The sequence below is a fragment of the Watersipora subatra genome, chromosome 5 (genome assembly GCF_963576615.1).
Source record: "Watersipora subatra chromosome 5, tzWatSuba1.1, whole genome shotgun sequence".
Classification (NCBI taxonomy): domain Eukaryota; kingdom Metazoa; phylum Bryozoa; class Gymnolaemata; order Cheilostomatida; family Watersiporidae; genus Watersipora; species Watersipora subatra.
This window is the reverse complement of record NC_088712.1, coordinates 55,138,893-55,164,321: the sequence shown is the minus strand read 5'-3', so window position 1 is coordinate 55,164,321 and position 25,429 is coordinate 55,138,893. Positions and strand designations below refer to the sequence as shown.

At 35.1% G+C, this 25,429-nt stretch overlaps 1 protein-coding gene across 1 annotated transcript; it reads left to right on the top strand.

Moving 5' to 3' along the window:
- Positions 1-7,800: 7,800 nt before the first annotated feature.
- LOC137397481 (uncharacterized) lies at positions 7,801-25,279 on the top strand. The gene is made up of 9 exons (XM_068083771.1): positions 7,801-7,839; positions 9,276-9,351; positions 10,457-10,843; positions 21,399-21,560; positions 21,708-21,920; positions 22,524-22,724; positions 22,901-22,937; positions 24,450-24,502; positions 24,606-25,279. The coding sequence occupies exons 1-9, from the start codon at positions 7,801-7,803 to the stop codon at positions 24,710-24,712; spliced, it is 1,275 nt and encodes a 424-aa protein (XP_067939872.1). The 3' UTR covers positions 24,713-25,279.
- The last annotated feature ends 150 nt before the right edge of the window (positions 25,280-25,429 follow it).

The following is a 25,429-nucleotide window of genomic DNA, read 5'->3' as shown; positions in this document are numbered from 1 at the left end:
TGTTGGACTATATATATTGATAAATTATGTAAATTCATAATGTATATGATGACTATATATTTCTCAGGCAATTTAATGTTATATATTGCATGGTGTACTCAAAGAGTTTGGATGCTTGGGAAGAAGTAGTGTCATAGTGTATCCTTTACAAGAAGCAACACCGACACCATTGAACCAAGCCTGTTTAGCTTTAGCCCGCTTAGCGTCTGCAAAGCTGACACATTCGTGAACATACAGAATCTAAAAAATAGACAGTTCTACAAAACTAACACAATAAACTGTAAATATGTATACCACCCAATATTCAAGTTTAGCAAAGTTTATGAAGATTTTGAAGCTACATTTTCACGTTTACATGTAAGATAAATGTAAGTCAGCCTTAGCTACAGCAACATCAATACCTTTAAGTGATTTCACTAAAGCTTGATATTGTTTACAACTGTCATTTATTGTGAATGATTAATAATATTTATGTTATGGTTAAACTTGTTAATAGAGAATCAGAAATCTGCGCTTGACATTATAGTTTCAGGGTTAAGTTTTCAAACTTGGTATACTAATTTAATAGTTTCATAATAGTAAATATTGAGTATTGAACCGAGCTCAAAAGCATGTGAAAGACAGTTTCAACTTGGTTAACCTAGACACAGTTCTCTGCATCCTCTTTCGATGCTTATCTCAGGTGTAACAGCAAGGCGGCATCTATTCACCGGTTGCTCCTGCCAACACCCGAAAGTGATTTATGAAGTATACCCCACCTTGGTACATGTACTTATGCATTGGAAGCTCTTCAAACTGACAAGGCAGAAAACAGTGGCTTCATTACTATCACCAACTTCTCCAAAACACATGCTAGACGGTCTGTGTCTCTTTTCACTTTAGACGCTTTGGGTGGCTGGGTGGCCTGTGTCCTCCTACTCGCAGGTTTACCTGCTAAAGGGTTGTGGACAGGCTGTCACACTTAAAACAGCTCCTCCTTCACCAGCTCGCAAGGTATTTTTTTCTGTGTTATTCTGTCTTCTATGGTTTCTTCTCTACTGTCATTTAAAGCAGTTGCAGGAAGTTCATTCAGGGACTTGCCGGATTTTGTGGAGCTGATATCATTAAATTATATTGCTATCATCATTTTAAAACATCCAGAGTTACCATTTACTTTTTTACTCAGATTTATTTACTTCTTCAAGCAATAAAGTAATATATTTGGATAAAGGTATTATACAATGCAGAGCACCCTATAGTAAAATAACTGTTCAGATTTTAGCTGTCTCGCGCTCTGATCTCGTTATACTGGGCGATTTTCTTTTATATAGTATGCCTAGAAAGCTTTTTCTTGAGAGTCTGGTGGTCTTGCCAGTTCTAGTTTGTGTCCAATCAACTTATCTTCCTGCTGCCTGCTTCTTTTTTTTGGCATGGTAAATCAGGGAATTTATCGTTATTAGCCCGATAAGGCTGAGCTGTTTTCTTGTCAGTCAGGTGTGGCTTTCATCAGTCAGGCCGCCAAGTCCCCAGATGAGATTGATGTCAACTGACTTCCTTTACATATATTATATTACATTAAGTTATGATCTGTTATGTCATACTACATGGTAGTACAATATATTGTATCATTATGCTATCTTGTTTTACATGTTAGTATGTGCCACTCCATTACATTAACTAATACTAGAAGAGCTAATGAAGATTTTATGGTTGTGTATTATTTGTTCACCTACAATTCATCAACATAGGCGATTGACAGCTCATGTCAGTTTTCAGTTGAACATTTAAAAAATTGAGATGAACCTATGCTAAATTTTCCTTTTTTTATTTTCTGTCATGTTTACTTCACCACCATGTTTACGTTTCTACCTAAACTAAATCATTTTATTCCGCGCTCACTGTAAAACATCTAATTGAATGCCACCCCGGTTTGACCGCCACTTTGAACTTATTTGATCTTAATGAACACATGATAGAAAGTGAATACTAATAATGGCTCAGTTCCATCAATAATAATGAATTCTTTTTATGTTTGTTAGTATTGAAGTCCGTTTTCCAACTCCAAAGCTTTGCGGTTGTTTCGCAAAGCTTGGAATTGCATTGCATTTCACACAATTGCAATTGTGTGAAATGCAACGCGTAAAAGTTTTGCTCTGCTAAAAAATTGTTTGGACACTTATATCGACTATGTCAGCAGCGCAGGAAGATTTTTGAAGTCAGAAGGCGTCGTGGATGGTATTAGACAGCGAGAATATGCTGTTCTATCAAAAGCAACAATCAGAACTATTATTTATCAACAATCGGAGCTAATATTGTTGTTTCAAAAATGTTTAAACTTGTTTTTGCAGGCAATTTAAGTATGCTTCATCTATGCCACTTGTTGTAGAGTATTTATTTGTAGCACTTGATAGATTGTTGATATTGTATCAGTCATAAATTAGCAGGTTTATAGCAAATCATTTGATAGTGTACTTACGCTTGTTTTAACTCAACTTACAATAGATCTACACTCATAACTCATCTTTTATTGCACATAAAAAGGCAGTTTTTGCTACAAACTGTAACTAACATATTAATACATGCAATGAGCTTTTATGTAGCATTGTTAAATATCGTCAAAAACAAAAAGATGCTTTGAAATTTAGAATAAAATAAAAAGTTGAAAGCTCCAAAAAATTGAACAGTAGGGCACAGGCTATAATATCATCTCAAGTTTATTGCTAGCAATAGATATCAACTGGTAGAGCTATTTCCCGGAGTCCCAGTGCATTTTATTTAGGCATTCTTATTCAGGCAAGGTAAGTTGTCAGATTTATTGCATCCAAAAGGAATAATTTCGCTCCATCTGAAGGAGAGTGCAAGATATAGGCGACATTCGCTTTGACAGTAAAAGGGTTAAATTAGTCTTTCAAAAATTTTGATGAGCAATTTGAGAAGTACAATGCTAGTCTTTATTTGAATGCCACCTCTATTTGACCGCTACTATAGGAAAAAGTAGAAAAATGTAGCACCATGACATTCAAATAGAGGCTTTATGGTAACTATAATATATTGTATGGTATTGTATCATACTTTGGTGTACTACATTTAATGACACCAATGTGATGATAATTACTGTCATAAAGTCGGTAGTAAATGATACTAGTAGCACTAAAATTCTGAATAACAACAAGTCGCTTTCATTTATATTATTAGTAATCCCACGACCAAACAAGCGGGAGCGAAGTTTGAGAGTTTTTATGATAAATGCATGTGCACACAACTTACGAAAATTATTAACAACGGCGCAAACCCTTGTTTCAAAATCTCATCAACAAATTTAACCATCGTTTGGTAGTCGTTAAAGTAAAATAACGATACAAAGCACATATAAGCCTATTTAAATATGTTACCAAGTTTTTGTAAATTGTTGACATTCTCTTATAACTTACCAATCTGATCTGATTATACACAAATACACAAATTAATTTGGCCAAAATTCATCACAAAACGCTTGACAAGCTTGGTTTAATAAAAGTGAAGACCGGCAAATGAAACGCCGAGCAACAGAGAATAGAATCATTAAGTCCGTGCGCATTTCGCGAAAAAAAGAACGTGCACATTTCACCAGTCTATAGCATTGTCGAATTGTCAAAGATTTCTGTAATTAACATAGAAGTACAGAAAATTTTTCTTTTTTGCCGATTTCAAAGTAACTGACATTTTGGAAACTTTTGAGTACTTTGGTATTCTAACTGATGTCCAAAGCAGTGAAAGTAAAGGAAATGACGATGATAATTTTTTCTAACGATTCTTATGAGATTATTACAATATTTAATTATAAGTTTAGATGACTATTGAAGTGTAATAGTCACACTAACAACATTGATGGTGGGTAATATGTTACTGCTGTTATTTTTTGTAAATAGTTTCGTTAAATAGATTTTCTAAAAATTTATATAAATATCACAACTTCTTGATATTGTTAGCTATGACGGTTTGAAATGTAAACCAAATTGCGCATTGGTTTTCTATTTTTACTGTATTACCATATTTATAACATTGGTTATTGTAATAATAACAGTGCATTTTACTTCTAGTATTGCATTTATCCTATTGCAGGGGGAGAGATATAAACATAGAATCTTTTCCTTTTATTATTGTTGTTTGTTGTATATTATAACACCCACACCCAGTACATTACAGCTACTATTGCAGTTATCCTTTTGCGCTGCAGTGCCATTTGATTGCTAATATTGCATTTCTCAACCATCAGTACCCTTTATTTTTTTGCCAATATATCTGGCCATCTCTTTGGTCGTGGGCTGTATGACAGTGGAATTTCTAGTTCAGTAATTTTTCAGATATCTAATTTGTACTTCCTCTTTGAAACTTTTAAGATTTAAATTATGAAGAAAAATGTGGTGTGTAATATATAACAAATCTTTTTAAAATAATGAAACATCCTTCGATTCTATATTAATTTTTGTTCATGTGATGCTTTTAAAATGAAGGTTCATAAGCAATCAACATAAGTTTACATGTAAAAACATTTGTGGACACGTTGAGCTTAAATGCCATATACTTTGTTTACATGTAGTTTATCTTGATGTGTTACAGTTGCTATTGTCATGCATTATTCATGGCAGCTAAGTGTCTCTTAATGGGTTTGACACATATCTCTTTTGAGGCCAGTGCATTTTTACGGAAAATCTTTTAAATCTTTATCGTCCTTACACAAAATTTTTACAAGCACTTTCCACAAAATGTAGACATAAGCTAATTGCTGAAATTTTGTACCTTTAGTTATATGAGATTATTTACCATGTTGAGTAATCGAAACAAGTAAGCTTGGGGGTTACATCGGGTCTCATATAGTTATAGTGGCCAACAAAGGTTTTTTGTCTCACATTCAATCATGGGCTTATTGTCAGCATTGACATCGTAATTCATAGGTCTTTTTTAAGCCAAAAACATGATTACCTTATCTCACATCCTAAAGGTCGCATTGCCTGTTGATGTCTCCAAAATTGTTGTATGGTTTATCTGACATCAAACAAATTATCATGAATGTTTTGGCATAGATAGATTATCTTATAGTGTACTGCAGAAACCTGCGTAGAAACCTTTAATTGACATTTTGCTTTCAGCTGCTTTGAACCTATTTATAAAATGAGAAATGTATCAAGCTTTAGTTGGCAATGCTTACTTACCTCGTACAAAGTCACACAAATTGTGTGCTTTGAATGAATCCTTTTTGATCTCATTATATCTCATTGTGTGGAATCAGCATAAGATAATGACAGTTATTCAGTTCATACTAATATAGGCTATAGGCCCGCTAGTAGGATTGTAGTAGAATAATAAACTCAGTGCTTTTGATGAGGGTTAGATTGTTTGACCAACAAAGTGGGTTACAGGGGTGGATTTATTTCTAGGACTTTTTACTGAGCTCAAAGGAATTTTAAATATTCTGCTTTTATATTTATCATGATAATAACATGATACAAACATGCGTTGCTCCACAAAGGTAGACTTTAATTAGTATATATTCAAGAACACTCACCAAAACCAGCAAATAAAAACTCTCTACTAATTCTACAAACAGCTCTTTATAAAAATTAAATTTATGAAACAATATTTTCTGTAGTTTCGAAGTTTATCAAAATTACTTATAATTCATGTAAATAAAGGTTAACCTTATCATTTAATCTAGCTTTAAAAGTTTTCCCTCTTTATTATTTTTTGGTTGGCTACACTCCTTGCATTCACTAGTATCAGTAAAAGTTAGGCCTTTGTTATCGTTTATTGACTGCTCATTCTGGAAAGAGTTTTGTCCTTGCAATATCTGTATCACACTGTATTACAGAATACTACGGCATATCACAACTCATTTTAGCATATCATATCACAGCATATCACAGTTTATTACAGCTTATCACAGCATATTACAGACCATAGGTTAGTAAACATATGTTTTTTAGGTAATATTCATAACTGCTCTTCTACTATGTTTTATTCTACTAACTCAACCTGGGTATGCTCTTATATATTGTTAATCATCTGTACCTTGTAAGGTAATTTAAGTTTTATACACTGTGAATCCAATTTATATTTCATGGAATAAAATATAAACCGATTTTATACGGGATTGCATGCTCCAGATGTCTAACAGTTTCAAATTTTCTACCATTTGTTTACAGTCAATAAACATAATATTTTATAGTATACACTATCACTTTATCTCTGGTGATCATATGATTTACTATCGTCATATATATTTAAAATTTTTAGATACAGACTTGTCGAATTACTGATTTTATACAAATACCAAAATTTTATCATTATTAATTTATTGGTTTAACATTGAACAAACATGCCCGTATAAATATTGCCTACCAGAACTGTTTCCTACCTGTAGTGACCATAAATAGAAATCATTGAATACACTTAAACTGTTATAAACAATAGTTGAGACAAAATAGTATTTTATTTGATGATGTAAGCCCAAAGAAAACTGACAAATGGGAAACTTTGAAAAGTGCCAATGAATCATAATATTTTTAGAAAATCTTTTGGTTGAAAGAAGGCTAGTAAATATCCCTAGTGAACATAAATAAGATTTACAGACTAAAAAAATATAAAGTTTGAACTTTTTACTCGCAATGGAAAAAGATATTTTAAAAATTACCTAAATTGACTTTGCATATTGAGTTGATAATATGTACAAGTTCTTAAAAACTTGAGAATGAATATTAAACTTAACTAAAAAATTTTCACAAGCTTTTGTAAATTATGTTGTCTGTATAAAATAGTGTGTAAACTGGAACACGCTCTTGACACTTAAAAATGATTAGTCATTTAAGTTTTCACAGCATCAATGGAGATTCAATATGATATATGTGCAGAAATACATAGCAGGCAGTAAAGAGGGGCGTATATACATGTATATTTAACACCCATACATCTAATACACACATATACTCCTAATACACATATACATCTAATACACATATACATATAATACACATACATCTAATACACATATATATCTAATACACACATATATATAATACAAATATACATCTAATACGCATGTGCATCTAATACACATGTACATCTAATATGCATGCACATCTAAAGTACATATACAGTTAATACACATATAGATATCCAATACAAGTATACATCTAATACACATAATACCTAATGTACATATACATGTACATCTAAACTACTTTTTGAAGTGATACTTTGTTATTTTATGCTAAGTAGACTTGAAGCATTTAGGCTGACTTCATATATTGTGGAGACTTGATATCTCTGTAGTGAGGGACAGTGATCCTTGTCATGAGAGGTCATAACTGCTGCTGCAGGGCTCAATCTAAACTGGGGCAGATAGTCCATACATTTACAATCAGACTGGCTCCATGCTCTTCACATTCCATACATCAAGCTCTGTTACTGACTCATTCATCATTAAAGATTTATTATTACTGACTCTAGTGGGAACCACAAACAGATCTTGCAAAACAGTCAACGTGTGCAATTTATAGCTGTTTGTTTGTATTGCTTTTTTTGCCAAACCACAAATTTTGTGATTAGTGAAAGATGCTGGAGAGTAGAACAGTGGTCTATCAATACACATTTTTGGTCATTTCACAATCTCACAATGTTTACTATTCACCTTCCTTCTTCATATTTAGACTGTCTAGTGTCTACAATTCCAACTCATTTTCAGTCAAATTACTATACAAAGTCTAATCTGCAAGACAGCTACAGTAAACAGTCTCATAGTAATACTCTCATAAACTAATTACTTGTAAAGGTATCCAAATGAACATGATTCTCTATGTCAATGCAGAGGAACCTGAAGTACCTGTAATCAACAAATAAGTGTGATTCTTAACTCACATAATCTTGAATTCAAACTGTTTTGTTTCCATTGCAAGCTGCTTTTATTTATTGTTTACTTTTAATAAATATAAAAAGGTTTTAGTTTAATTAAATACAGAGTGATTTCATCAAATTTTTGTCTGATGGTCAGTTTAGTTGCAGTATCAGTGCAACAGCAGTCATAACATGCATCAGCTATGCAGTATGCAGAGTAAATACACTGTACTTTTTCTACTGCGCAGTATGCATTATGCAGTATATGTGCAGTACAGCTAGTTTTAATGAGCAATAAGAAGAATTAGAGCAGAGGGTTTGTTTACTGCAGAGGATGCAGTGATGAAAGCAGTAAAATTGATGTTAGTCTGTATTCTACAGTGTTAAATCCAGTAGGAACTTTTATATTTCACTATAAATACATTCACATCATATTTCTGGGAAAACTTTTCAAACGATTAATTATTGAGTTGACTTTGATGCAACCACAACACCATTGCAAGATGATTATGAGTGGGTAAACAAATTGAGCATGATCTATATTAGTATGTTGTATATAATGAAAATGAAAATATATTATGGTTTTTATACATAATGCTAATGATAATAAGTAGCTTAAATCCCTAACTGTTTCAGAATGATTATCACGACTGACTCAATTCTAAAGCGATATGGAAGCTAGAGCTTTAAGCTTAATAAGTCTAAGGTAAATACTGCAGGTAATTAAGGCCAGCACTACAGATTAGCACTACAGATTACTACGCTAATTTAAGCTTTTAAACACCATTGATAGTGGTGAGAACATAGGATGGGTAATCTTCATTAATGGTAAAATTACACTACAGATGCTTGCAAAGTTAGGAGTGTAATTTGACCCACGCTACCACCTGCAGTATTATTTTATTGGAACACATGATGATCTTCTTGGCAGCTGAGACTGCCAGCAAACTATTGTTTTAAAATCAGTTGAGGTTATGCAATAGTGCCAGTTGTATTGTTGGCAAAAAATAAGTCAGTGCTTACCTTATAACAAACAAGTTTGATGTTTGTTGAAAGGTTCTGTTGGATCTATTCATTGGTCATCGATAGAGTCATATAGTAAGGCAGCTGAACAGCACATGTAGGTTAATTCTAAGGTTGAGATGCGTACAACTTAATAAATGCTGTTACGCAACTGATAACATGTCACATAACATTTATGGGCAAATCAGACATTTATTCAGTAGAATAATTGCTAACTCGCTGACTGCATGCATTTGAAGCAGCTGAAATGCTAACGATCATGTGTATGACCAACCAACTATGACTGTTACTTCAGTCGGAGCATGCTACCATCAAACAAGAGCTGCTTCATCTGGCTGTGCACCCTGTTATTTTGAAAACAAAAGCTATACAGAGAAAAGCTGCTTGCTCTGACTCTGTTGCAGTTCTTCTTCAATGAAATCTTCACATGCGACCTTTCTTCAAGTGCAAGCCATTGCTACTGTACAAAAGGAGCTGTCGGTAAAAAGCTACCAGCTAACATGCTCAGGGTTGTTTGAGTTGTAGTTGTTGAAATTAAGTTAGCAGAAGGTCATTTCATTTGCTTTCAATCTGAGTTATGTGGGTATAAACAAGATCCCTAAATTTGTTAAAAATATTTCGTTCTTGAATCGGCCTATATGCGGGTATATACAGCAATTATTAACAATAGTAGGCCTACTAGATTCTGAAACTCTCAGAGCTACACAACTACTTCATAGTGAAACTATCATATTTAAACCTTTAATTGTAAATTTATAACTAAGATTCACATGTATTAGGTGAAGAGACACAAACTACTTCAGTATAGCTTCTCATTAGACAGTTCCATGGTAGTTCATAGTCTAGTGTCTTACTTCATTCACTTTACATACAAATATTGCTGAATGCTAACTCGGTGTTTTAGATTTTCTATAATTACATTCATTAAGCTACAGTAAAAGTTCCACATTAGAAGTTATTGAGCTTTTCATGCGCTTGTAGGCAATATATGATAGTGATGTGGCATGTTTCTCTGCTACTCGTTACATTGCTAACAGGAACGCAAGGTAAGAATTTATTAAAATAGATCAAGGGTACTCTTTATTGTTTATGAGTAAAAATCAGCACCATGAGTTATTCTTCTCTTTTTGTATTAACCTATTTTTAGACCCAGCTTTTTGTAAAATATATATTTAATTGATCGCAACATTAGTGTGATTATAAACCTTAGTAGTGCTGACTCTTAAGCTAATTTTCTTCCTGTAGTTTTTTGTTTACTATAAATTAATTATCATTAGCCATTAATTAAATTCTGTCATCGTAACAGTAATAAACTTAATAACATAATTTATTGCTGGTATAATTTGAACAAATCACTAGTATGTAGCATAATGAACATAACACGCATCATGTGAACTTCATTTATGTATTAATTTAAATGATAACAAATATGATGTATTAAAGAAACACTTAATTTCTAGATAAACTATTAAAGTCAATGATTGCTTTAAACTGTAAACTCTCTTTGGTCAGGCTTTCATTTGTTACATTAAATAAAGCAGTTCAGGTTATCCTCACTTGCCAATACAATTTAATATGTTTGTAGGAAATGAAGTTGAATTGTCTGTAGATTCTACAGGGTATCCTTCAGTTTACAAAGATGAGTTAATAACTCTAACATGTACTGCTAGTGGAGAGACAGATGTTACTGCTATCTACCTGGTTAAAGGTGCCAGAGTAGAAGACGATAGGTCTGGTTGTGCAATCGATAGTATTGATAAAACATGGTTACCTTATAATGCTCTGAACATACCAGGATTTTCTAGAATAGATGAAGCTTACTGTATAGCTGCTGCAGCTGGTGCGCCCCCATTTATCTTCTCTGTAACAAGAACCGTATCAGATGACTTACTCGGTTATAACTTTAAATGTTTCGCTGATTTCACATCAATTCGTGTGAACTCTACATCATTTTCTATCTCAACTATTAATGGTAAGTTATTATGTTAGTATGTTGCTATCACCTAGACAGACTAACAATCATCTGATATATTGCTACGATATCAATTTTGATAAGATCAACATATGATTTAAAACATCAGACAGTGAAAGCTGGAAAAGAATTTGTAGAAGCTGTAAAAGAAAATATGGCTATAAAGTATTTTTGTATAAAAAATCATACCTATAAATCTACTTTTTTTTGGCTAGTAGCATTTATAATGCATGTCAAAAGCCTCAGATCTCACAATTACATTCACTTTAGTTAGTTTTTTTAGCTAATTTTCTTTAGCTAATTTACAGATTTTACACTGGTTCACTGCTTGATAAAATTGGATAAACTATATATTTTGAGAGTTACTGTAACATTAGCTATTATTTTGAGTGTTATGGTATCACTAGCCATTATTTGGAGTGTTACTGTATTACTAGCCATTATTTAAAGTATTACTGTATCAGTAGCCATTATATAAAGTACTAATGTATCAGTAGCAATTATTTTAGTGTTACCAGTCTGTCAAGAACAGGAAATCTTTTGAGCTACTGTAAGAGTTTTTTGCCAACCGTTTTCTTATCCACTCCAATATAACAAAAGCATTAGCCAACAGCAGAAATTTCGCTACCTTCCAAGTACCAACTCATAAGTAATAGCATGAGTATTTCTGTGTTTTGTTTCTGGTCATCGCACTCTCTGTTTGCTCACTGAATGCATAGCCAGTATTTATAAACATGTAGTTGTTAGCTCTTCCTATAGTCCCAATTAAGTTGTCTTTGCTGTAATAGGTCGACAGAAATTATATGAACCTTTTCTTCAACACAGGTGATCTTATTAAGGCCAGACTGGCTTCCTCTACATTTCTTCATTAATTAAAATGTTTTGCTTTTCAGTTAAGATATCCACGATAGGCTTTCTCTTCTACAAATGCTAAAATAGATAGGTAGGCCTATCTATTGAATATATAGAATGAATTTCAGAAAATACTAGCACAGCTATTTTATTTAAATGTATTCTATATTCATGTGTTACTGATACATGGATACATGTATTTACTAGCATATTAATCTTCAACAATAGTTTATTATTATCAGAAATGTCCAACAATAGATGATACAAGTATGATCATAATTTTAACCATAGTCATCAATAACTGAAGATTTTCATGAATCTAAAATATGGAATATTTTAGTGAAACCTGATAATCTTGTAATGAACAGTCCTGATAAGATAGTTGAAGGAAAAGAATTCACTTTCAACTGTACATCGACTGGAGAGAGTCCTCACTCTGCATATAACTATGGTTAGTAATATAGTGCCCTGAGTAGAACTGGTACTATACATGAAGGCAATAGATTAGCTGAGTGTTTTCAAGTAGCAAACAGTTGCAGTGATATATATATATATATATATTTATCTGGGAGAAAGAGACTACTCATAACACCACTGCAAATTGGCTGAAGAGGCTTAAAGAGAACCATCAACACACTGTGGCTCAGCAAGGACTCACCATCAGCAAAAAGGACATCAAGTGCAGAGTGCAGCGTATGAAGAACTGGGCAGCACCTGGCCATGACATGATTCAAGCCTTCTGGTTGAAGAAATTGACATCACTTCACACTAGAATGGCTAAGCAGATGGAATGCCTAATAGAACAAGGTGACCATCCAGAATGGCTGACCAAAGGATGAACTGTACTTCTGATAAAAGATCCAAAGCAGGGGCCGATTCCCAAAAACTATCGACCAATAAGGTGCGTGCCCACCACCTGGAAACTGCTCTCAGGAATAGTTGCAGACAAGCTGGAAGAGCACATGAGTCACTATATGACCAGTGCTCAGAAAGGAATTGGGCGCAACACCCGAGGAGCTAAACATCAGTTACTGGTGGATCGGATGGTCTGTCAAGACAGCAGGAGAAGGCAAACCAATCTTGCCATGGCTTGGATGGACTACAAAAAGGCCTATGACTCAATTCCCCATAGTTGGATACTTGAGTGCCTCAGTATGTACAATGTTCACCCTGCTCTTGTGGCATTCATCAAGATGTCAATGACCAAATGGAAGACGGAACTGGAGGCTAATGGCAAAAAGCTGGCGAGTGTACAAATTAAGCGAGGCATCTATCAAGGTGACTCCTTATCACTGCTGCTCTTCTGCATATGCCTAAACCCTCTAAGCAATATGCTGGAGGAGACTCAATATGGGTACCAGTTTAAGAGTGGCACCAAGATAAACCACCTCTTCTACATGGATGACATCAAGCTGTACGCTAACAAAGAAAGGGACACTGATTCGCTAATACACCTCACTTAGGTATACAGCCAGGACATCGGAATGACCTTTGGTATTGAGAAATGTGGAAGGCTAATTCTTAAGAAAGGCCATTCTATGCTCACAGATGGCCTAAGAATGCCAAATGGTACTATCAAAGATATAGAAGAAGGGTACAAGTACTTGGAGATTATGCAAAGCAACATCAACCACGAAGCCGAGGTACGTCACAAAGCCATTACAGAATACAAGAAACGCCTTCGGCAGGTCTTACGGAGCCAGCTCAATGACAAGAACCAAATTATGGCAATAAATACCTACGCACTGCCAGTAATAAGATATCCAGCAGGCATAATAAAGTGGACTGAGGAAACCATCAAAGAAACAGATATAGCAACTCGTAAACTGCTGACCATGCATGGAGCACTCCACCCAAAATCTGATACTACTAGATTGTATCTTGATAGGAAAGATAGCGGTAGGGGACTCAAAAGTGTACAGCAGACAGTGAAAGAGGAGGAGCAAAGCATCAAAGCATATGCAGCCTCCATGACCATCTCAGATAAGTTGCTAGCTGAATTTCAATCGGCTGCTCTTACAACGGACCTACGCCCTGATGATGAGGAAACTGACTGGCACACGAAACCTCTTCATGGTGCTTACCACCAACAAATATCTAAGGTTGGCGATCTTCACTACACATATATGTGGCTGAACAAAGGAAACCTAACGACCAATACAGAGTCGCTAATCATGGCAGCCCAGGAGCAAGTGCTCCCAACAAGGCAACTCCAAACGAAAATCTATCACACTAGAGACGATCCTAGATGCAGACTGTGCAAAGATGCACCTGAGACCATCCAACACATCATCAGTGGATGCAGGCAGCTAGTAGGGAACGCATACACTGAGCGGCATAATCATGTCGCAGGTATTGTGTATAGAAGTCTATGTGACGAGTATGGCCTTAATAAACCACAACACTGGTGGGAAACTCCTGGTAAGGTGAATGAAAATGACCGAGCTAAGATCCTCTGGGACTTCTACATCCAAACTGACAAGCATGTCCTAGCAAACCAACCAGATATAGTGGTGGTAGACAAGGAGAACAAGAGGGCTACTATAATAGATATAGCAGTACCCAATGACTACAATATAGCCAGCAAAGAAAAAGAAAAGGTAGAGAAATATCTCCCTCTTGGAGAAGAAATTGAAAAATGCTGGAATGTAAGAACAACTGTAATCCCAGTAGTCATTGGGGCACTGGGCGCAATAACACCGGCGCATAAAATGTGGCTTGCCCAAATACCAACCAACAACAATCAACTCAGGTGAGTTGCAGAAAAGTGCGCTAATGGAAACAGCTAAGATCTTGAGGCGAGTGCTCAAACTCCAAGGTCTCTGGTAGGAGACCCGAGTTAGAGCAGAATTTACCACCCATACGGGGTATCCGGGGTGAGGAAACAATTTTTTATATGTATATATATATATGTGTACATATATATATTAAATATATATACGTGTACATATATATATATATTAAATATATATACGTGTACATATATATATATAGCTACATTATATATATATATATATAAAAATTATTTTCTCACCCCGGTTAACCCGCATGGGTGTTAGTTTCTGCTCTAACTCGGGTCTCCCACCAGAGACCTGGGAGTTTGAGCACTCGCCTCAAGATCTTAGCTGTTCCCAATAGTGCACTTTTCTGCAACTCATCTGAGTTGTTTGCTGTCGGTATCTGGGCAAGCCACATTTTATGTGCCGGTGTTATTGCACCCAGTGCCCCAATGGCTACTGGAATTACCATTGTTCTTACATCCCAGCATTTTTCAATCTCTTCTCCAAGAGGGAGATATTTCTCTACCTTTTATTTTTCTTTGCTGGCTATATTGTAGTCATTGGGTACTGCTATATCTATTATAGTAGCTCTCTTGTTCTCCTTGTCCACCACCACTATATCTGGTTGGTTTGCCAGGACATGCTTGTCAGTCCGGATGTAAAAGTCCCAGAGGATTTTAGCGCGGTCATTTTCATTCACCTTACCAGGAGCTTCCCACCAGTGTTGTGGTTTATTAAGGCCATACTCGTCACATAGACTTCTATACACAACACATGCGACATTATTATGCTGCTCAGTGTATGCGTTTCCTGCTAGCTGCTTGCATCCACTGATGATGTGTTGGATGGTCTCAGGTGCATCTTTGCACAGTCTGCATCTAGGATCGTCTCTAGTGTGATAGATGTTTGTCTGGAGTTGCCTTGTTGGGAGCACATGCTCCTGGGCTGCCATGATTAGCGACTCTGTATTGGTCGTTAGGTTTCCTTTGTTCAGCCACATATATGTCTGGTGAAGATCGCCAACCTTAAATATTTGTCAGTGGTAAGCACCATGAAGAGGTTTCATGAGCCAGTCAATTTCCTCATCATCAGGGTAAAGGTCCATTGTAAGAGCAGCCGATTGAAATTCAGCTAGCAACTTATCTGAAGTGGCCATGGAGGCTGCATAGGCTTTGATGCTTTGTTCTTCCGCTTTCACTTTCTGCTGTACACTTTTGAGTCCCCTACCGCCATCTTTCCTATCGAGATACAATCTAGTAGTATCAGATTTTGGGTGGAGGGCTCCAGGTATGGTCAGCAGTTTACGAGTTGCTATATCTGTTTCCTTGATGGCTTCTTCAGTCCAATTTATTATGCCTGCTGAATATCTTCTTACTGGCAGTGCGTAGGTATTTATTGCCATGACTTGGTTCTTGGCATTAAGCTGGTTCCGTAGGACCTGCCGAAGGCGTTTCTTGTATTCGGTAATGGCTTTGTGACGTACTTCGGCTTCGTGGTTGATGTTACTTTGCATAATCCCCAAGTACTTGTACCCTTCTTCTATATCTTTGATGGTACCATTTGGCATTCTTAGGCCATCTGTGAGCATTGAATGGTCTTTCTTAAGAATTAGCCTTCCACATTTCTCAATACCGAAGGTCATTCCGATGTCCTGGCTGTATACCTAAGTGAGGTGTATTAGCGAATCAGTGTCCCTTTCTTTGTTAGCGTACAGCTTGATGTCATTCATGTGAAAGAGGTGGTTTATCTTGGTGCCACTCTTAAACTGGTACCCATATTGAGTCTCCTCCAGCATATTGCTTAGAGGGTTTAGGCATATGCAAAAGAGCAGCGGTGATAAGGAGACACCTTGATAGATGCCTCGCTTAATTTTTACACTCGCCAGCTTTTTGCCATTAGCCTCCAGTTCCGTCTTTCATTTGGTCTTTGACATCTTGATGAATGCCACAAGAGCAGGGTGAACATGGTACATACTGAGGCACTCAAGTATTCAACTATGGGGAATTGAGTCATAGGCCTTTTTGAAGTCGATCCAAACCATGGCAAGATTGGTATGCCTTCTCCTGCTGTCTTGACAGACCATCCAATCCACCAGTAACTGATGTTTAGCTCCTCGGGTGTTGCGCCTAATTCATTTCTGAGCACTGGTCATATAGTGACTCATGTGCTCTTCCAGTTTGTCTACAACTCTTTCTGAGAGCAGTTTCCAGGTGGTGGGCAAGCACATTATTGGTCGATAGTTTTGGGGAATCGGCCCCTGCTTTGGATCTTTTATCAGAAGTACAGTTTGTCCTTTGGTCAGCCATTTCGGATGGTCGCCTTCTTCTATTAGGCATTCCATTTGCTTACCATTTCTACTGTGAAGTGATGTCAATTTCTTCAACCAGAAGGCTTGAATCATGTCATGGCTAGGTGCTGCCCAGTTCTTCATACGCTGTACTCTGCACTTGATGTCCACTTCGCTGATGGTGAGTCCTTGCTGAGCCACAGCAATATATATATATACATATATACAAAAAAAAATTGTTTCCTCACTCCGAATACCCTGTATGGGTGGTAAATTCTGCTCTAACTCGGGTCTCCTACCAGAGACCTTGGAGTTTGAGCACTCGCCTCAAGATCTTAGCTGTTCCCAATAGCGCACTTATATGCGCACAATATATATATATATGCAATTTATTTGACAAATACATATATATATATATATACAGTGGTGATACAAATTATGGAACCGCCTCTAATTTTCGTTACATAGCAATGAATTCTGAGTTGTGTTGGTTTTTTCTACAATCAAAATTATACATAACTATAAAAAATTATATATCATTTGAATCATCAAAATGTTGGCTTTTTGATAAACATAAATTAAAACCACATCGTATTTTCTATAACAATCTTATTAGAGGTTTACTGAAAGCTGTCAGAGAGTTACTGTGCAGTTGTTATTTTTATTAAATAGTGTCTGACCAAAAGTCATAAAATAACATATTTATTTTCTTTGAAATGGCTTTTATTGTGAATTATTTTAAAGACAAGGTATAGTAGCTTTGAAAAGAGCTGTTTTGGTCCTTTAGATGATCAATACATGGTTGGCCAGCCTTTGTTGTCAATCACTGCTCAGCAGCGCCTGGGCATACTATCTGTCAGTGTCTGAAGCTCTTCAGGTGTAACTATTCGATGCCAGGATTGCAAAATAAGCTCCATCACTATTCCTTTATTTGTTGGTTTGTCTTTAGTTACGATATTGCCTCTTCAGCTCCACAAATTTTCAATTGGGTTAAGGTCTAAGTGACTGAGAAGGCCAAGTCAGAGTGTTAACGTTATTGTCAGCAAACCACTTCTTTACTCTTCTGGCTGTGTGGCATGGAGCATTATCTTGCTGAAACAGCCACTCTCTATCAAACAGACTTCTAGCAGATGGTATCATCACACTTTGTAGTACTCCACAATGTTTTTTTGCATTCATCATACCATCAACGAAATCTAATCTACCAGGACCAGCAGCCTAGAAACAACCCCACACCATTACTGAGGTGGGATGCTTTATCGTAGGTAAAATACATTCTGGTTTAAACTCTTCACCAGGTCTCCTTCTTACATAATTGTTGCCAGAGTGATTTTGAACAGTAAATGTGCTCTCATCGCTGAATAATACTGCTCTCCAGTCTTCTGGTGACAAATTCACATGATCTTTTGCCCATTGTAGACGAGCGTTTTTTGCCGAGATGATAACGAAGGTTTTCTACGAGCTTTACAGCCTCGTAAGCCATTATCTCTCAATGATTTGCAAACAGTTGACGGTGCTAACTCTGTACCTGTTGATTCTTTTAACTCACTGGCTAGCAGAGGACTGGTTAGATGTCTATCAACCAAGAAAGGTCTTACTAGACGTCTGGTCACTTGATCTGTTGCTAGCTTTTCCTTCCCCTACCAGCCCTTTCTTCAACAGTTTCCTTCCATCTGCAGATTGTTGTAAATACACCTTTCTTAGAGCAATCTACCCTACCTCCTTTGCAATTTCCCTTTGCGATTTCCCTTGCTGATGAAGGTGAACTATTACAGCACGCTTTTCTTTCGTGAGATGTTGAGGCATGATGATGAAGTTATTAGAATGACTTTTACTGAGAGCAGAAAAACTTTTCAATACTACTTGGGTTACATTGTGTAATGCAGAACATCTCACTCAATGCAATTGTTGTCTTAGATGATTGTTAAACTGAGCAGATCAAAGAATTTGGAATTTCTAGACATCATTCACCAGACTACTATTTTGGAAAAAAATGACTTGTTTTGGGACACCCTGACTAGTTGCACTTTTAACAGCACTAGCGATGGAATTATGTTTGGATGCAGAAAAAAATTAAACAATGCGACAGCTGATAAAATCTCCTTTCTAATGATATATAACTTTGCATATCTGGACTGAATATAACTAATATGAGAGCCATTATAGTGCATTGTTTACTAAAACTCAAAGGCGGTTCCATAATTTGTATCACCACTGTATATAATGTATATATATATATATATGTATATGTATATATATAAATATATATATATAGATATAAATATAGATATATATGTATATATATATATATATATATATATATATAAATTGTTTCCTCACCCCGGACACCCCGTATGGGTGGTAAATTCTGCTCTAACTCGGGTCTCCTACCAGAGACCTGGGAGTTTGAGCACTCGTTTCAAGATCTTAGCTTTTCCCAATAGCGCACTTTTCTGCAACTCACCTGAGTTGATTGTTGTTGGTATTTGGGCAAGCCACATTTTATGCGCCTGTGTTATTGCGTCCAGTGCCCCAATGACTACTGGGATTACGGTTGTTCTTACATTCCAGCATTTTTCAATTTCTTCTCCAAGAGGGAGATATTTTTCTACCTTTTCTTTTTCTTTGCTGGCTATATTGTAGTCATTGGGTACTGCTATATCTATTATAGTAGCCCTCTTGTTCTCCTTGTCTACCACCACTATATCTGGTTGGTTTGCTAGGACATGCTTGTCAGTTTGGATGTAGAAGTCCCAGAGGATCTTAGCGCGGTCATTTTCATTGACCTTACCAGGAGCTTCCCACCAGTGTTGTGGTTTATTAAGGCCATACTCATCACATAGACTTCTATACACAATACCTGCGACATGATTATGCCGCTCAGTGTATGCGTTCCCTGCTAGCTGTCTGCATCCATTGATGATGTGTTGGATGATATATATAGATATATGATATATATATATATATATATATATATATGCATTTTATTTGATAAATGCATTCAACAAATTTGCATAAGATTTGTTCATTGCTTCGATCATTGCTCGGATGATAAGCTAACAAATTTAGTTTTGTTCAGTTGAATGCAATTTATTTGATAAATGATTATACTGGGAAAAAAGCAAATAAAAATGCTAGTAAAGTTTGACCGTAAGCATCTATGCGAATACATTAACTGCAGACGTGTTTGCGGATGGGTGCGCAAGTGTGCGGGCGTGTGAGCATGTGTGCACGCAGATGTGCAGGTGTGCAGGCATGCGAGTGGGTGTGTGGGAGTACAGGTGGGCGTGTGTAAATGTGTGTTTGTTTCATCAATTAGTCAAGACATAACATTTAGCAATAAATACCTAAATATAGTTAAAATATTGATTGAAGAAAAAAAATACAAGCCCAGTTCATATTAAGGTATGACAAAGCCAACTTCTGCAGTAGCTAGTCAATGCACTGGGTTTGCAGAATCTGGTCAATTTTAGCAAACAAATTGACATATTTGGCATATTTTATCGAAATTCAAGTTTTGTGCAGTTAGTAGGCTGGACTTGATGAATTTAGACTTAGCAAATGGTTCTTGAAATTTTTCTAAAGCTACTAAATGTTGACACTTTTGTAAGTCTACTATAAGACTGTTTCATTCTAATGGGACTTTATCTGTATTTAGTTGTTTTTTGATTGGAACCAGTACAAAATATTGCTAATGATCACTTAGTCAAAACTTCAGTATTACAGTAAGAATCATTTTTTACTTCATAATTATGATACTATGATACTATGATACTATGATACTAAGTAAATTATATACTGTATAAGTTTATCGACAGACCACACAAAAAGCTGAACAAACAAGTGTTGAGGTGAAGTCAGTGGTGATTTATCAAAGATTATGTGCGACGCTTTTGTAGTATTATATTTACTTAAATTGTCAAACTGAGCGTTTATCTATGACTCTAAGCAGTAACTAACTCTAAAGTTAATAAATAATTTGTACATTAGTTTCATAACATTTCTGGGTAAAAAGTTTGAGCGTTTATTTATCAGGCTCAACATAGATCTTATCTGCTTATTTAGCTTATCAATGTGTGTTTCCTATATCAGAACTTTCTCTGTTCAAAGGAATTTCTAAGAATTATTAAGAACAAAGATGTTTTATAATGCTTTACATCAAATAATTTTATAGTTTTCTCTAATTTAATGTTGCTTTAATAATTTCTCATTACATTGTATGTTGTTTTGTCCATGTTTACAGCTAGTTTATTTGTTTTACACTGTTGTTCAATTATTTTAGTTTATTATTTACTATATACTATATATATTTACTATTTACTATCAATAATAAATTTAGAATTATGTAAAAGCCTAAGGAATGCCACGATATATATTTCACATGTTATACAGTTTAGTATAAATTTTACCAGTTTTTTATGTTCTAAGTAGTTTTTATGCAGTAAAGAGAGGTCAATGAAAAGTGAATCGACTCCAATTTGTGAATAAGTATCTGGGGGTATATAATGCCAAATGCCTTACTAAATCAGAAAAATATCCCTAGTACTGTTCTACCATTGGCAAGCTTATAGTGCCATTAGTTCATGGCACTATAAGAACCTTTATGGGTACATTATTGTTCTACTTTTCTTTACAGAAGTATTAAAAGGGAATATAGTGGTTGAGAGCACCAATAAATACACACCTACTGAAGATGATCGAGAAGGGTTAACCCTAAGATGTAAGGATATAACTCATTTAGCTCTGGCGAATGTCTATCCTGATATCATCATCAAGTCTGAAAAGAAGATACCTCAGTGTAAGTTGAGTTGAGTAATATTGAGTCTATCACAACTTTCACTAAATCATGTTAACTTGCTGATCTATAATAGGAAGTCAGTGTTTGATGTCTTAGTTGTAGGTATAAGTAACCAAACTTACTAAGTTAATGGCTCTATAATTGTAGATATTGACTATGAAGTAATACCCACTGTTTTGCACCAAGACCCTAAATCACCACTGACACTGTCATGCAATGTGATAGGAAATCCAACTCCTTCTTACACATGGACATGTAGTAAAGGATGTACAGACACTGCAACTTACCAACTGGTCATTCCTGCAAACTCGCGGGAGAATGGTCAGCTAGAGAGAGTTAGATGCACTGCTTCTATTGAATGTGAGAGACTTATATTGTTAGAAATTAAGTAAATGTCAGACCTGAACATTGAAATGATTTGTTTGCCACACAAATATCAACTTGAAGCTTGTTATGTTAAGCAGTTTTAGTATCAGCTTCAGTACTATGAACGTTGAAATAAAATTTATGCTACAAAAATAACAACTTGAGACTGATTTTATGGAAGAATTTCAGTAACATCTTTAATATCAAAAACATTTATGAAATGTCCTGTTACAATTTTGTTACACTGAAATTTTACTATAATGACACCAACATGGTGTATTCAGTCACTGGGTTGAATAATTGTCTGTAAAAATCTGTACATTGATTACTTTCTAAAGTTATACATGCTTTAGTTTAATTAAAAACTTGTATCATGATTTTATTAAAATTAGTTTATTTTTAAGTCAGCAAGGCAGCTCTAGAATATGTGAAAATTAAATTGAAAAGCTAATTGGATATAATTTTTACCTCTAGGTTTGTTTGTTACCAACATTCAGCTACCAACTAAAGCATTTAGTCTCTTATTAACTTTTTCATAGCTGAAACACATGCAAAGATGTAGTAAAATGAAATCTGTACTCCAACTTTAATTTGTAGTCCTTGAGCCAATTACCAATATATATAACATTCTATGGACAAAAGCAGCTGGACTACCATCTACAACCCAAGCTTTATTGGTTACAGAACGAAAAGCTTCATCTGCTGTTTTATCAGGAAGTGTAGCTGGTGTTCTTGCTGTTTCACTTGTTGCACTGATTTCACAGTCAGCTGTCTTTTGTTGGTGGAAAAAAAGAGCTGGTAAGTTGTGACTTACATTTTTCAATTGAATAAAACATATTAAACTAGTTAGACAGTTTTCTGTGCCATAAAACCTATATATTGAATTGTTAAGAGTCATTATGGAATTATTTATAATTGACACTGTCAAAAAAATAAAAAGTTGTTCATGTTTTATTGTGGTTGATTATTTTCAGATGAACAATGGAAGAGCTTAGAATCACGAAGAATCGGGTAAATATAATAAAGATAAATACGTTGTAGACAATAAAAGTTTCATTCAATTTATGTTAGTACAGTCGACATTGTCAATGTATGTACGGGTGTGCGCATTTATTTGTGTGCGTGCATGCATGTGTGCGCGTGTGCATGTGGGTGTGTGCGTGGATGTGCGTGTGCATGTAGGTGTGCGTGTGCGTGTGCGTGTGCGTGTGCATGTGCGTATGCGTGTGCTTGTCTGTGTTTGTAGTTTCTGTATATATATATATATATAAATCTTGATTTTTGTCTGTCTGTTATTCTGTCTGTGTCTATTTCCCAGTTAAACTGGGAAAGTTTTTGCAAAAAAAAATCATTTCTCTGCTGGATTTGAACTTGCTACATTCAAATCGCAAGTATAGTAACAAACACACGTAATCACAAGGCTAAGCAGTTTGTATTGGCAGCACCAATCATATACTTTATATCATTAATAAAGTTATCAAATAATACAATTCTCCCTGAGGTTACGATGCCCTTGTTATAAAATTGTTTTGCCTTTCTTTATGAAAAACAATGTTTTTTGTCCTCACATAACAATGAAAAAAAAATTTTCATTTTTTTCTGCCGTACAATATCTACCAAAAATTTATTTTACAGTTCAAATCTAGCAACCGTGATTACAGCAAAAAACAAAATTGCTAATATGCTATTCACTGATGTATCTTCCACAACACCTGAATGAGATAGGCTGCTCGCTATCTCAGTTCAACCTTATTAGTTATATGTAAGCTATAGTGAAAGCAAAACCAAAAACCCATGAAAAACTTGAAGTTTAGTTTAGTAAAATACATACTAAAACTGACCTTCAAGTATGTGTTTAGTAAGCCAAGCTCATTTTGGCTAAATTCAACATTTATGTTTTGTTTGTGTCCAAAGTAAGAATCCCCCACGGATGTACAGCATGTAGTACATTGCAATGTTACCTTTTTTGGAAAGTATAACTTTTAATTACACTGGAGCTGCTGTAGGTAGCTCTAGTTTCTAATGCTAACATATTTGTGTTGCTAATATGTGATATACATGTATACGTACAGTTTGTATACAACAATTTGATGATTTTATACCCGGGGTCGTTTGCATTAAATATTTGCTATGGGTTTTTTAATTATTCTATACAAAACTTTTGCTCTATTATGCCAACACTGCAATGAAATTAAATAATATAATTGCATATCAAATAATTTTTATTGTCACTGTAGCAAAGCAGACTTTATTTATCTTTTACTTGCTAATTATTTTATATTTAAATTTATCACCTATGCAGTATGTTTTATTTTGTCTCTTATGTTATTTGAACTGCACAAATGAATTTTTTCATGGTCTTAAGATTGAGTTAAAATGGTAACTGTTGTTATATGTTAAATAGAAATAAATCTTTTGTGAAAATGATTTTTTATTGCTCTGGTAATTAGCTTGTCATTCACCTAGTTACATGTAAACAAATTGTTAATGTCTGTAGTAACATAGAATGTCTTTCTATTTTAGGAAAGCATTTATAGCTGACACAGAAATTAACTTGGGAGCTTTACCAGCCTCAGGTAACGAACAGGGAACTAGCTAGACATGTTAATCATTGTATGTTTACATAACAGGTTCTTTTGTAAAATCGGCAAGATAATCTTGAGCTCTTGATTTTACCAGATACAAGAGATGACAACTACGAAGCACTGATTCCAGAGAGCCACAGAGACCATCCATATGATAGTTTGATGCATGTAACACCATATGAAAATATAAAAAGGAACTAGAATGTTCTTGGTATAACAGCACAACCAGAAAGTTTGTTAGCTTTCTACTGTAACTATTTCGAAAAGCACAATACTTAATTTCTCTTGCTTCTAAAGACCCATTGTTATATTATTTGATAATCAAACTAATGCTAATCACCTTTTTTGAGTATTTTTATAGTATTCACCAAGTTTGTACAGAAAACTGTAATGCTATGAGTGCTAGTATTATCCCTAATTTTACAATTTTCCACCATTTTTATACCTATAAAAATGTTTTAAACACAACTTTTTTTTAAATTAATTTCATGCTATCATTTTCAGTCTGATAGATATTATAACCACTACCATCAATAATAAGGAACTAGTTATAGAGTTGTTACCATGTCAGCTGCAGCGTTTCACTGTATGTCAGGAGCTACAACACTGTACTTTGTCTTGTAACTGCATATGTTTAGTGTTTCTGCCTGTTTGAGCATTGCACCTGTGAGACCTGTGTCAAGGGGGAAATTTAAAATATTTAAATAATAATTGTTGTTGTTTTTGTGAGTTTTTTTCTTATGTAATAATATTATGGTTCTATGGTTCTATGGTTCTAAGGTTTTAGGGTTCTAGGGTTCTAGGTGTAATGGTCAGCCTCTGGACCTTGAGTTCAATTTCTCCCAAGACAAATTTCGACCGCAGAAAAAGTGACACTTCTGCCCCCAAAAATCAGACTGCTGCTATAGGGCCAAATTG

Excerpts from the sequence above, each read along its gene's own strand:
- LOC137397481 (XM_068083771.1), top strand. The coding sequence starts at position 7,801 with ATGATTCTCTATGTCAATGCAGAGGAACCTGAAGTACCT. Across the intron at positions 22,725-22,900 it reads TTGGTGGAAAAAAAGAGCTG|ATGAACAATGGAAGAGCTTA; the intron begins GTAAGTTGTGAC and ends GATTATTTTCAG. Across the intron at positions 22,938-24,449 it reads TTAGAATCACGAAGAATCGG|GAAAGCATTTATAGCTGACA; the intron begins GTAAATATAATA and ends TTTCTATTTTAG.